At 39.6% G+C, this 15050-nt stretch overlaps 1 protein-coding gene across 1 annotated transcript in view; it reads right to left on the bottom strand.

The window, feature by feature from the left end:
• Positions 1-15050, bottom strand: part of DNAJC3 (DnaJ heat shock protein family (Hsp40) member C3) — a 63895-nt gene that overhangs the window by 26731 nt on the left and 22114 nt on the right. Inside the window, exons 3-4 of the mRNA XM_032315031.1 lie at positions 11224-11348; positions 9326-9400 (exon numbers count right to left, since the gene is read on the bottom strand). Coding sequence (XP_032170922.1) covers positions 9326-9400; positions 11224-11348 — 200 coding nt within the window. The remainder of the gene's footprint in view (positions 1-9325; positions 9401-11223; positions 11349-15050) is intronic.

The raw sequence follows: 15050 nt of genomic DNA on the forward strand, positions 1-15050 counted from the left end.
TGGGACCTCCTTTTAACACGCAGAATATGACAGAGGTGACAGGATGTCACTTCCTCGGTTAGGTACAAAGCCGGTGACTCCCTCTGGCTAGCACTCACTCTCGAACGAAGCAAGCCGCCATGCTGTGCAATGCTTCGCGGGGAGGCCCACGAAGGAAAGAACCAACGGAAGCCTCCAGCCAACACTCGGGAAAAAAACAGAGGCCTCAAGTCTATCAGCCCAAGAGGAATTAAATCCTGCCAACAATGAGAGGGGTCTGGAAGCAGTTCTTTCACCGGCCAAACCTTCGGATAATACAGCAAGCTCACCTGATGCCTGATGGTGGCCTGTGAGAGACTCTGAAGCAGAGGACGCGGCTAAACCTGCCCCGGTTCCTGACCCCATGAGCTGTGTGTTGCTTTAAGCTGTTAACTTTGAGTAATTTGTTAAGCAGCAACAGATAATAGAGTAGTTTTACCATTTTTTCAATGGCCAGATTATGAATATTGCCCAAGAGATTTTATATTATTAATGCTTTAAAATAAAGTCTAAATGGGAAAAAAAAAACCCACCTATTCCCAAACCGTTACTTTGTCACTTATTATCCATATATTATTTACATTTTCTTCACCAAAACAAAGGGGGAGGGGCGCCTGAGTGGCTCAGTTGTTAGGCATCTGCCTTCAGCTCCGGTCGTGATCCAGGGTCCTGGGATCAAGCCCCGCATCAGGCTCCTGGCTCAGTGGGGGGCCTGCTTCTCCCTCTCCCACTCCCCACTTGTATTCCCTCTCTGGCTGTCTCTTCTCTGTCAAATAAAATTAAAAAAAAAAAAAAAAAGTAAAAAAAATTAAAATAAAACAAAGGGGGTAATAATGATGTGGAAAACAAAGGCAAAAGAAAAAAATTCAATTTCCTTCCCACTTATAGCCCATTAGCAAGTCCCTGAAACAGGCAGAGTGACTTTCCTCTAGGAACTCAACTACCTTAATGTCGATACTTTGCTAAGGGCAAAAGGCAATCTTAGCCCAATGCCCAGGATCCTGTGAGTCTACTTTAACATATAAAAATCCCTTTGGAAATCTTTTTTATCCCTACCTAAACCCCGCTCCCTGCCAAGATACATATTAGCAAGCATATGGTTCATCATACATATCTGAAGGGTCTCATGACTAAGATTTTATTAGACAGTAATAAATGACTTTTTCCTAACAATGGCAAGCCCCCTCAAGGTCCTGGAAACTGTCCCTAACCCTTTCCCAACCTCAAAGTATATAATCAGTCACCCATCACAACCCCAACACAGCTCTTTCTGCCCAAGGGTCCTATCGCCATGCTTTAATAATAACCACCTTTTTTGGACTGAAGATGTCTCAAGAATTCTTTCTTGGCCACTGCCTCCGTCCGAACCCCAACATTTCCTACATCTATAATGCTTACACCCTGAGGAACAGTCATTGAGAAATTAAAAAGATACTTTATGCAACACACAGCAAGTACTCAAAAAAATGCTAATAAAAATTCCAAGCTCCTTTTGTGAACTTTCTGTAGTATATAAATTGACAATGAGGACAGAATGCAATACTTTAAATAAATGGTTATTCATTTCCCATTGCATTAATATCAGCCAACTTAAACTGGGTGTCCTCTATGAAAGTTAACATAATTAAAGTCCCAGAACAGCACCTCGGTGGCTCAGTCGGTTGAGCCTGACTCTAATGGTTTTGGCTCAGGGTGATCTCAGGGTCGTGAGACTGAGCCCCGCCTGCAGAGTCGGCTTGTCCGTCTCCCTCAGTTCCTCCACCCCCCTTCTCCACCCCGTGCACTCCCTCTCTCTCTCAAATAAATAGATAAAATCTTAAAAAAAAAGTCCCAGAATAATAAAACCTTAATTTGACTCAAGGTCAAAATAAAATTAGATTCTGGCAGAAAATACAGTCACCAAACTGCTTGTTGCTCAAGAAATTAATCTTTCCAACCCTATTAAATTTAATTATGGTATTAAGAGGTAAGTAGCACAAATTTACATTTTTCATTTGATACTAATTGAAAACATAGAAAAATATGTAATATTTGAGGTATTTTGCAACATTCCCCAATGACTTCTAAAATTCGCCTTCACAAATTGTTTCCGCAGTCTTTGTTAAGGGAACTATACAAAAATAATACCAACTAATTTTTGAAAAGCAATTGTATCTAAGTGAAGGGGGGAGTGATTTGAGTTAAAGTGTTCTAAGGTACTTGTAATTTTCTAGAGGAAGCTAAAGATAGTGATTACCTGTAAACCTTATTAAAAGCAAGCATGTTACAATTCCTGAGTAATGACTAAAAGAAAAAGACACAGTGGCATGACAGTACAGAAAGAACAGAATAAGGAAGAACAATCCAAGTCAGTAGTAGGAGGGAAGGAAGAGAAGGGTAGGCGGACAGAAAACAAACAGCTGGAGAAACAGAACCTAACAGAAATAGAGACAAGAGACATCAAGTTGCATTTCCTATACCAACCAAGCCAGCAAAAACGACAATGTTCATACCAAGTGTTGCTGAAGACATGGGGCACACGGAACCCTCCTACGTCGCTGGTGGAATGTACATTTGGATAACCACTTAACAGGAAAGTGTCTAACTGTCTGGCCAGGTTAAAAATGCCCATAACTTTCAAAGCCGCAATTATGCTCTTCAGTATAAACCCAACAGCAGCGATCAGAGGGTGATCCAGGGACACCTGGGAGTCCCTACTACCCTTTCAGAGGTCAGTGGGGACACAGTATATATGGATAAAAGACAACACATTCGAAGTACAGCATAAACCAATGGATTTCATTATGACAGAGTCCTAAAAGTTCACTCATGAGATTGCAGAGTCCACACTGTAACTAACCAGTGACAACTCCTGGAGGTTGCAATGACATCAAAGAATCTGCAAAACTATATAAAATGACTATTAAAACATTCTTCCTTTTCCAACCACTTAGATGTGTGAGCCACCTTTTCTTCAGTAACAAAAATATAAATAAGATCTGGGAACCTGATTGTCTTCAATAAGCCAGATATTAAAGAGATTTGCAAAAATGTAAATAAGTGGTCTTATTATTAAATATTTGTTGTTTTTGAAAATATAGTTAGGTTGCATGCAAAAAAAATCTGTATTAACATATAATGGGTTTGTTACTTTTAGATTAGTAAATATTTTTTTAATTTCTAAAATTAACTCCTAATACTGTGAATACTGATACAAACCAAAGGAGTCCTCAGTATTTACCAGTATAATGGGATCCTGAGAACAATCCTCCGAATTGCTGCCCCAAAGGGATGCAGCATCAGGAGGTAAATGAGCCAGAGTGTCACTGAACCTAGCAGTATAGAAACTCAAAGATTTGTTACATTCATAAATAAAACCTACCAGAAATGAAACATGAAAATGTGAGGCTATAGCTAAATTTTCACAATTGTATAACACACAAAAAGATATCCTTGAGATTTCGAAACTCTTTCGTTCCCTCAGTTTTCATGAAGCCAACACCCTTCTCAAGTCTCATCCCGCCAAGCTTCCCCAACTGTTCCATACTAAGGTCGCCTTCACTTCTCTCTAAATGTTTAAATCACTTAAGAAACTCTTTTAACAAGGAAGTAATCTAAGAAATCATCTTGCCCAACCAACTCCCACTTTGTAAATGAAAATACTGAGTCTCACAAATGGTAACTCACCAAACATCACACAGCTGATCAGGAGAAAAGTGGGGTGGGTTTCCCAAATTCTAGTCATGTGTCATTCTTGATCTGATCTTGTTATCTAGACAAGCTTATATGTCACTTCTTATAAATATCTCTGTACTGCTAGCTTTTCTCACACGTAGGGCTTATTTCTTCCAACTAAAGGGTAAACTGCTGAGGAACAGGATATATGTCTTAATGCCTACATCGCATGCCCATTTTTCTTTTTCAGTTAATACTGTTACCTGTGAGGTAGGTTGTACGGTCTCTAATTTTAGATAAAGAAATTGAATGATTTTTAGATAAAGATTGAATGAACTTGCCAGAAGTCTTGCTTTGGATGATGGTAATGATGAAAACCAATCATGACAGGAGAAAATATTTACTAAGAGCTTTCTATATTTCAGGCACTATTTAAGCCAAACCAAAGAAACGTAACGGACATTTTGGATTATCTCCCTTTTACAAACAGGAGGACTCTCTAGCTCAAAGTCACTTCCAGAGCCTGCATTCCTAACTGTTCCCTCTTATGTGTACAATGATGCCAAAGGTGCAAGCTGTCTACCTGATATGTCCAACAGGACATCATAAGAGCATCTCAACAACAAGGCCAACACAGAAGACCACGAATAGCCAAAGCAATCTTGAAAAAGAAAAGCAAAGCTGGAGACATCACAATTCCAGACTTCCAATTATATTACAAAGCTGTAGTAATCAAGCCAGTATGGTAATGGCATAAACACAGACACACAGATCAAGGGAACAGGACATAAAAATCCAGAAATACACCCACAATCATATGGTCAATTAATCTTCACCAAAGCATAAAAGAAGTCCATTGGGGGGGGGCGGTGCCTGGGCGGCTCAGTGGGTTAAAGCCTCTGCCTTCGGCTTGGATCATGATCTCAGAGTCCTGGGATCGAGCCCCGCATCACATCAGGCTCTGTGATCGGCAGGGAGCCTGCTTCCCTTCCCCTCTCTCTGCCTGCCTCTCTGCCTACTTGTGATCTCTGTCTGTCAAATAAATAAATAAAGTCTTTAAAAAAAGAAGAAGAAGAAGAAGAAGTCCAATGGGGAAAAGACAGTCACTTCAACAAATGGTGTTGGGAAAACTGGGTTTCAACTCGAGGTCATTTTCGTAAGCAACAAGCATGTTCACCTTCTGCCAGGATGCCCTCCCAGCCACTCTGCTAACACAGACTCATTCACCCTCTTAACATTCAGATTTCTAGTACATCCCCTCCTTTAAGAAAGCTCTTCTTGACCAGACGCCCAAATCCCGGTTAAGTGAGGTGACCATTCCGCCTGTGCCTGCAGGGCTCAATCACAACACTTCAGTCATACGCTATCACATTTGCCCGATTATTTCTTACCCTAGTATAATCTTCCCAAAGGCAGAGACTAGTTTTCTTCATCAGCAACCCTCTAACATCTACCAATCTGCCTTGCAAATAAGATGCACCAATGGTCACTGAACTACAAGTGACCACATGTGCTGGTGACAGCAGTGACAGCTCAAAGACAAACCAAACCACGTAAGATACTATGTAGGATCAGGATAGCTGGTGGGGACCTGAGGTGATGCTTATTTACAGGAGACCCTCCAGCAGCAGAGTAACCTGTACACATAACAAAGAACAAGATTTGCACTGCAGCCCAAAAAGAGATTAAGCATATTCAAACTTCCGTTCCATTACGTAAAACGCAGCTAAGTATCCCCACCTGGTTGTACATATAGCACTTTATTAGTAAGATTAAATCTTTCTGTATCTAATAGGCTGGTAAATTCTCTTAAATACCACAAAAAACCCATGTAACTAAAAACACATAAAGCAAACAAGTTATTATATATCATCTATATTCACAAATCTCTAAAAAAGTATAAGAATTCTTTGATTGGTAAAGATAAAATACAAACACAAAATTTGTCTTTTTTAAACCAGACCCAGAAATCATCTATTTTATGATATCAGACTTTACTTTTGTAATATTGCATCTATTTGAGAAAGAGACAGAGTTAGCAAGAACCAGAGTGTAAACAGGGAAGAGAGGGAGAAGCAGGCTTCCTGCTGAGCAGGGAGCCTGATGTGGGCTTCGATCCCAGGACCCTGTGATCATGACCTGAGCTAAAGGCAGCCACTTAACCAACTGAGCCACCTGGGTTTGGGATTTCTCTCTCGCTCTCTCTCACTCTGCCTCTGCCCTCCTCTCTCAAAATTAAATAAAATTTAACTTAATTAAAAAAAAAAAACACAAGAGAAAATCTTTGGAAGCTAGGGACTGGTGAATAGTTCTCAGACATGACACCAAAAACACTATACATAGGAGAAAACAGAAAACCAATAAACTGGACATCATCAAAATTAAAATTAAAAATTTTCACTCTCTGACATACCCTGTGAAGAGGAAAAGACAAGCCATGGTCTGGGCGAGCACATCTGCAGACCACACGTGTGATAAAGTATTTAAAATACATAAAACTCCCAAAACACAAGAGTGAAAAAGTAAACAATCCAATTAGAACATGGGCAAAAGACACGAACCAGCTTTACACCAAAAAGGATGACAAATAAGCCCAAGAAAAGATCATTAAACATTAGGGAAATATAAACTAAAAAAAAAGTCATAAACTAAAAAAAACAATGAGCGGTCACTATAAAGTTCTCTGAATGACTAAAAATAAAAAATAGTGACAAAACCACATACTGGCAAGGACACAGAGGAACATAAAATGGCACAGTCACTCTAAGAAGCCATTTGGAAGTTCCTTCTAGAACTAAACAGGCAATTATGATACAACCCAGACACTGCACTTTTGAGGCATTTATCCCAGGAAAATGAAAACTTCTGTTCACACTAAATGTACAAGAATTTTTGTAGCAAAAAAAAAAAAGAAAAGAAAAAGAAAAAAAGAATGTTCGTAGCAGTTTTATTGGTATTACTTACAAAGTGGAAACAACCGAAAGGTCCATCGAATGATGAACAGACAAGTCAAACATGTCACACACATTCCCTGGCATACTTAGCAATTAAATAAGCAAAGTGATACACACTGCAATCCGGATGAATCTTCAGGGAATTCTACTGAGTAAAAAAGTCAATGCCAAAAGTTTATACAGTGTTTAAGTCCATGTATGCAATATTGTTGAAATGTCACAATTTAAGAAACGACTCACAAACTAGTGGCTGCCCAACGTTATGGATGAGGGGCCGGAACAGTACGTGAGGGAAGTGGGTGTGGTTATAAAGGGGCAACAGGAAGGAGCCTTCTGGCAAGAGAAGCGCTCAGTATGTGAACTGGGTATAAAGAAAAAGGGTATCGAATTACACACACACACACAGAAGTGAACACTACTACTAGAACTGAGGAAATCCAAATAGACATGTAGACTGTATCAATGTCAGTATCCTGGCTGTAACACAGTACTGCAGGCTTACGAGACATTATCACTGGGGGAAAGTAGGTACTTGGTAAAGGGTACACAAGACCTCTCTGTATCATTAATTACAACTGTATGTGAATCTACAATTATCTCAATAAAAATTTGAGCTAAAAAAAAAATCATTCAGTACAGCTGCACATTCTCATGTGCAGAATGTGACGAATCCTGTAATAGCAAGCCTGGTTTTAAGAACACACTAGCAGGGTGCCTGGGTGGCTCAGTGGGTTAAGCCGCTGCCTTCGGCTCAGGTCATGATCTCAGGGTCCTAGGATCGAGTCCCGCATCAGGCTCTCTGCTCAGCAGGGAGCCTGCTTCCCTCTCCCTCTCTCTCTGCCTGCCTCTCCATCTACTTGTGATTTCTCTGTGTCAAATAAACAAATAAAATCTTTAAAAAAAAAAAAAAAGAACACACTAGCAGAAGTTATGACTGTTAGAAAACAATCTAAAAGTGGTGTCACGAAAGTTCCCCTTCTTGTTTCTGAGAGGTTTTAATATCAATCACAGAAAAGACATTAATCAAGACATACCAAGAGTTCCAATAACTCACTTTTCCAAAAGGATACACCCACTGCCTAACAAGAATTAATTTTTGCTAAAGCTTTTATTCTAAATTGTGTTATTTCTAAAAGGCTACACTAATATTGTGATTGGAAAAAAATTCTAAGTAATAGATTTAACCATCTGTTAGAAAGAAGGAAATCCATTTTTACGCTTTATCATTCATCAATCCATTCAACAAATTTCTCACAACACTTTCTGTGTACAAGAACTGGGCTGGGGAAAGGTAACCCTAACACCATGGCCTCCCCACCACCTGTCCTTCAGCCTGCTCTCAAGCTTCTTCCCAGATAGTAAGGAAAATCAGGTAAACATAAAGGAACACCCAGTTTTACTGAGACCATGAGACGACTACCAATTAGATTTTAATACATTAAGTCTAAAGTTTTTTGGATTTCTCTGCATATGACTGAGCATTGTGACAAAGGTTATGAAAATATTAGAAATTTCAGTTTTATTTTCATAGTGGTTATCATAACTAAGCATTTTTACAAACTACAAAAATGCAAATAATGAACAAGTGAGGTTTATACAGTTGACCCTCGAACAACACAGGGCTGGGGAACCGGCACCTCCCACCCAGTCAAATCCATGTATAACTTGACTCCACCAAAACTTAACTACTAGTAGTCTACTACTGACCAGAAGCCTTATCGTTAACAAATAGTCAATTAACATGTATTACCTACTGTATTCTTACAATAAAGTAAGCTAGAGAAAAGATTTCATTAAGAAAATCATAAAGAAGAAAAAATATGTTTACAATATTTACACAGTCCACATAGAAGTGGACCCATGAGTTCAAACCCCTGTTGGTCAAAGGTCCACTGTATGTATGCTCTTGCTAGACCACTCCAGAAACAAATCCAGACAGAATAAAAATGCAGGTCTTAAAACCTACATATGAGGACATAAAGACATTGGTCGTCCCTCTAAATCATTTTTCAATTACATGTAACCTGTACCATCCCCCAACAAATCCAAAACACTTTACATATTGTAAAATAACCATATGGGTAATTATAAAATTCCCTTTTAAAAATGTCTCATTTTTCCTTTTAAATCAAATGAAGGGTTTCCCAAGAAGTTTTAGAATAGTTCAGGTGACCTCTCTAGATTCTCATGCAAAACAAAGCAAAACATGTGAGCTATATAAACTGAATTAAAATTATTTTCTTGGGCAGTGGGTTAAGTGGCTCAGTTGATTAAGAATGGCTTTCGACTCACATCCGGCTCCCTGCTCAGCGGCAAGTCTGCTGCTCCCTCTGACCCTCTCCCCTCTCGTGCTCTCTCTCACTCCCTCTCTCCCATCCAAGTACTAACCAGGCCCGACCCTGCTTAGCTTCCGAGATCAGACGAGATCGGGCGCCCTCTCTCTCAAATAAATAAAATCTTTAATAAAAACAATCATATATTCTTTCCACATACTTTATCCTTCAACTATTAAAGTGATTCTCTCATGTCAATCACTATGTATTAATTCAGAAACTGTGACTTTTATATACACAAAACATATGATTGTCCCTTTCAGCTATAAAGTGATTACTGTCTTAATATAAAAAAGTCCAATATATTCACTCATCTTCATAAAGATGTTCAACATCTTCGTAAAGCCAAATACATATTGAACTTACCACTTTTTTAAAATCATCTTCTGCTTCATCAAGTTTTCCTTGTTTGAGTAATAAATGACCTCTCTGTAATCTTGCCTAGAAAAAAGGAAAGGGGTTCTGAGTACCGTGCATTTCCAAATTTTCTTTAAACACAAAGAATAAAACCAAATACGCTGATGAAACATTAATGAAATATTTATTTTTCCAATGTCCATTTATTTGACTTGGCACTCTTAAGAACAATTCCTGGAACCACTGAATGTGCATTACTTTTATTAAAGTATGCTTCCTTAAAAATACTTTTTGCGCTATATCCCCCAAATTGTAAACTCCCACCAACTATAACGTCAATAAAGCAAATGTGGTCTCTCTATACAATGGAATATCATCCAACCATAAAAAGGAATGAAGTGTTGACACACGCTACAACATGGACGGACCTTGAGAACAATATGCATAGTGAAAAGAGTCAGACACAAAAGGCCACATACTGTATGACTGCACTTACATGGAATGTCCAAATAAGCAAATCCATTCAGACAGAAAGATACGTGGTGGCCAAAGGCCACGGCATAAATGGAGAGGGGCTGCTATAAGGGACTAGATTTCTTTTGGGGGTATCAAAAGTGTTCTGGAACTAGACAGTGGTGATGTTTGCACAACCTTGTGAATATACTAAGACACCAGTGAATTAGACAATTTAAAAAAGGATGAATTTGATGGTATGTGAATTGTATCTCAATTAAAAAAAAATTGCCATTGTAATAACTTTTTGTACTATAAAAAAGGCTGTGTAATTTGGGACTTTACCAATCAAAGTTCTAGAAATTATTTTGTTTTTATTAATTCTCTGTGGACATATGCACTCTACTATAACCGAGTAACAACACCTCTTCCCTTCCCGCGTGCATCACTCCCCACCCGATTTGATATTCCTCTTCATGTGCATAATCCCAGCTCTTCCAAGAACACCAACGCTCTGATGACCAATGTGACCATGAGACAGAAACCACATCGACAGTCCACTAGAACATATATATTACATTTACAATATGTAAAAATGTCCCTAATCCTCTGTTAAGTGCATCAACACACATAAATAGCAAGATGAAAGCCACTTCAGCTACCTAATAGCTACTATAATCCTAGGAAAATGAACTACACAACCTTCTGATAGGTTGTACTCAGCTAGGTAAAGTAACAGATTAAAGAAAAAAATCTGACATTTGGGAATTCCATCCTAAAATAATAATAATATTTCACACCAAACATTCACCCATACCTTTCAGTTATCCCTAGTCCTTTTTGGAATATGGTAGGATATAAGCAATAAATGAGTTACCAAATTAATTTTGAAACCATCTAACTTACCCATTTATTTTAAGCCATTACGCTGACCTGCCAGTCATCAGGACATCCCATCAGGACTGTAAATTCCTCCATTTCTGAAGCTTCTGGGTTGGTTGCAGGGGAGGATCAGTCAAATTCCTCACCACAAACCACTGCTTAACCGACCTATCTCCTGCCCTTTGTTCTTCCTGCTACAGCCTTAATGGGAACTACTGTCCGTCCCCCGACAGCCTTTTCACTGAACTTCAGCTTCAGCGAGCTCAGCTTCTCGATCAGCTGGTTACGCAGCCTCACAGCTTGTCCCACACTCCGCCCTCCAGAGGTCTTCCGAAACCACAAAGCTAACACCACTGGCACGCTTCTCAAAATCAGAGGCTGCACCCACTGTTCCTGTTTCACACAGACCTTTGATTCCAGACACTCTGGCTTTCTCCTGCTGCCCAGTCCACTACACCACGGCGGCTTTCTCCACCTTCAGCTATGCAGGCTGGTCCTCACCTTAAAAGACAAATTAACTCTTCCAAATTCCAAATGAAGTTCTCCCTTAAAGAAAGTTTAGATGCACTTACTGCAGTGAAATCCATCTTCAATTCAATTACTTTAGTTAAATCAGGAAGCGCTGCTTTTGACTTGCCCATAGCTAAAAAGACAGTAGCTCTCCGATAGTAAGCAATATAGTTCTCTGGGTCACCATCTGAAAATTGAAATAACAAATATTAGCTCTTGGTAATTTATTCAAAAACCAAATAACCTAAACAGTACTAGAATTTGCAATTCTCTTAAGAAAGGCATTAAGAAGAGGCACCCACATGGCTCAGTGGGTTAAGCATCTAACTCCTGGCGGCAGCTCTAGTCATGAGCTCGGGTGGTGGGACTGAGCCCCAAACAGGGCCCTGCGCTCGGCACAGAGTCTGCTTGAAATTCTCTCCCTCCTCCCTCCCTCCCTCTCCCTCTGCCCCTCCTCCCACTTGCTCCTTCTCTTGCACCTGCTTGAGCTCTCTCTAATAAATAAATAAAATCTTTTTTAAAAAAGAAAGAAAGGCATTAAGAAAAGCATTTCTTCATCAATAATGTGTTGCGTTGACTAGCAAGATCACTGCAAATAAAGGCAGAACAGGACTGGGATGCCTGGGTGACTTAGTCTTGGTTAAGCTCAGGTCCTGATCCCAGGGTCCTGGGATCCAGTCCCGCATCGGGCTCCCTGCTCAGCGGGCAGTCTGCTTCTCCCTCTGCCTATAGCGTCCCCTACTTGTGTTCTGTATCTCTCCCTCTCTCTCTCTGACAAATAAATACAATCTTTAAGGGAAAAAAAAGCCAGAACAGGATTGGCAAACTAGGGTCTCTGAGCCAAATCCAACCCACAGACTTCAAACCAAGAATATCTTTTATATTTTTAAAGAGTTGCCAAATAATAAAAATAAAAAAATATGAACACAGAGACTGTATGGCTACAAAGCTTAAAAATTCATTATCTGGCTCTTTAAAGAAAAAGCTTGCCAAACCTCTTGGTTAAAATAGTAACTATATGCAACTCATAACTTCTATAAGTATCCATTTCAGTCTTTGTCTTTGCTGAAACTTCCTTAAGTAAAATACCGAGAATGTGACTATTCACAGGATTTTAGAAAATCACAGACTTCCAATTAAACTGACATATGAAATGTGCAATCTCTGCTCTCTCACAAATTCCAATCAAAATGGCAGTGAAGAAATAAAGGTACAAATCTTAGGACAAAGGAGGAGAGTGGAAATAGAGGAGGACGAATTAAGTTAACAATATTGGAAAGAAGGAATACAGATGAATATGTTAGGTTTTGAGCTAATTCCACTCTGCTCAGTGCCTACAGTTAGAAGCAAACCTTGTGCTGTCAAACAGTCCTCCTAGAAAGCAATTTTGAAACATATATGTCTTGACCAAACCCAGCCACCTGTCTTAAACAAATAAACAGAGATGTTCCATCATTTTAAGATTTACAACTAAAACTCTCTGAAAGTTCTACCCCTGAAGGTCTTATTATTTGAAAAACATGGCAAATGGGAATCTGTATGCCGGATGGTATATAATCATTGAAAATCATGGTTTTGAGCAGTTGTTAATGGCACTGAACTACCTGAAGTACTGCTGGGCAAAGGTAGAGCAGAAGAACAGGCAGGGATGAAACCGTGTATGAAAGAAGAGGTACCAATAGCCAAAAGCACCTGAAAAAATGTTTACATCACTAATCACTGGGGAAATGCAAATCAAAACCACACTGAGACATCACTTCACATCCATCAGGATGGCTATGATAAAAAGAAAAGAAGAAAGAGGAAAGGAGAGAAATGCAGAGACAGATAAATGGGAAACAACTGCTTGATGGGTGCGGAGTTTCCGTCTGGGGTGAAGACAAAGCTCCAGAGACGAACACTGGTGTGGGCTGTACAAACAACAGTGTGAATGTGCTTAATGCCACCAACTTCATACACTCGCAGATGGTCAAAATGGTAAATTTTTGTAATATGCATTTTATTGTAATACATATTTTATTATAGTTATATTTTTGAAAAACCAAGAGAACTGGGCATTTTAACAATAAAAAAAAAAACTTAATTTTTTCTCAAATATAAAACAAAAACCAGAAACAATCCATCAAACCCAGCTAAGCATCACTGAAATTTCTTTCCTAGTCAGTTCTGCTTGGAAGACAAGGGAAAAAGAGCAGTCAGCAGCCTGCATACAGGGTATTTCCTACAGAAGACTGTAATTAACCTGAAGAAAAACTAAGAAACAGAGTAACTACATTTAGAGCAAACATGATACATTTTTAGGATTAGTTCATATTCAACTTAGAATGTGCAATGAATTAAATATGTGGGTCGGGTGAGCGTGAGTGGCCGTGAGAATGATTTGAAACTATGGATTTCTGACGCTTAAGTGACTGCCTTTGAATGTAAAAGGAGATTCTCCACAGGTCAACAGCAGTTACTGGGGCAGACAGGTCGGGTTTTCTTCTTTATACTATATATACATACTCCCAAATGTGTCACAATGAACATGAAGTGTTTCTATATTCATTAATTTTTAAAAAAACACATTTTCCATTATTTATTTACACTAAGCAAAAAAGTAAATACTACAAATGACATGATTTAAGGCCTGGAGTTTACATCACACACTACCCACTTCATATATCCAAATCCTACTCGACCTCTGGGGCACAGCTTAAATGACCTATTTGATTACACATGTGAAAATATACCTTCCATTCCCTCAATTTCCATAGCATTCTGTAATATACTACACCTCTTACTGGGCCCAGAACACTTACCACTCCCTCTGTTATTATTTATACACACACCTCAGTCTAGAGAAAACAAATTCCTTGAGTAAATTCACTTTTGTGTCTCTGTATAATCTGGCCCACAGGGACTCAAATAAAAGGAAACGGAATGACCACCACAATCAAGGCCAACACTGAGACCTGTCTAGGACAAGCAAGGGACTACAAAGTCAGAAAACATACAGCTTGTTTGGTCTTTCTTTCATTTCCATAAGACACTGTAATACTTGGTCCCTGGAGCCAGCCAGCTTTCCCACAGGGTCTCCTCTACCCTACCCTATCCCAGGAGCTCCTCCCTTGCTTCCGGTCTTGATTCTTGGGTCCTTCTCATCGAGAAAGGCTTCTATTATTTTGTTTCCTTTCCCTAGTGTCACCTTGTTGTGGACAAGGAACCATGCCAACATCAGCCCTGCCACAGACCAAGGAAAACATTTCCCAACCTCCGGATGAATGTGGCTCCCTCCCCATGGGTCTTCCTTCCAGAGCCAGGTCTGGAAACCTAGGGAGCAAATGGTTTGTTGCCACATTCTGTTCAGCCCAGAAGAGGTTTTTGTCAGAGGGTACCAAAGAGGAAGAGGGCTGAGGTCTCTGCTGGTCCTGTCCTCTGGTCCCAGCAGTCTGCCCGAGGTGGCACAGAGCGTCTGGCAGACACTGCCACCTCCTGCTTTTGGAAGAGAAGCTGCTCGGAGATTCTGACCTCGCCGGTCTGAATTTGAAGTTCCTCCCACCCAGGAGGCAAAGCAAACATCTGCTCACACAGTCCCCTTTTTCCCTGCCAGCCGCCCCATGCAGGGATTTCAGAGAATGGACATAGCTCTTAAAGAGATGTGCCTCACTGGATATTTAAGATCATTCTCTCATATGAAATTAACAATGGCATCTGCAAATACAGATGTTGCTTCTTTTGAACTCTGCATCTTATTCTTTCAAGAAAAGAAGAATGCTTAGTGCTAATTTCGGGCATCTTATCAAGGCAGCACTTTCACTAAAATTGCATTGGACTTCGATTTGGGAAAAAACTGACCATTTCAGTCTATGCAAAAAAACCTCCAAGGAGGATTATATATGACATAGCT

This window comes from Mustela erminea, chromosome 15 (assembly GCF_009829155.1).
Source record: "Mustela erminea isolate mMusErm1 chromosome 15, mMusErm1.Pri, whole genome shotgun sequence".
In the NCBI taxonomy this organism is placed as follows: domain Eukaryota; kingdom Metazoa; phylum Chordata; class Mammalia; order Carnivora; family Mustelidae; genus Mustela; species Mustela erminea.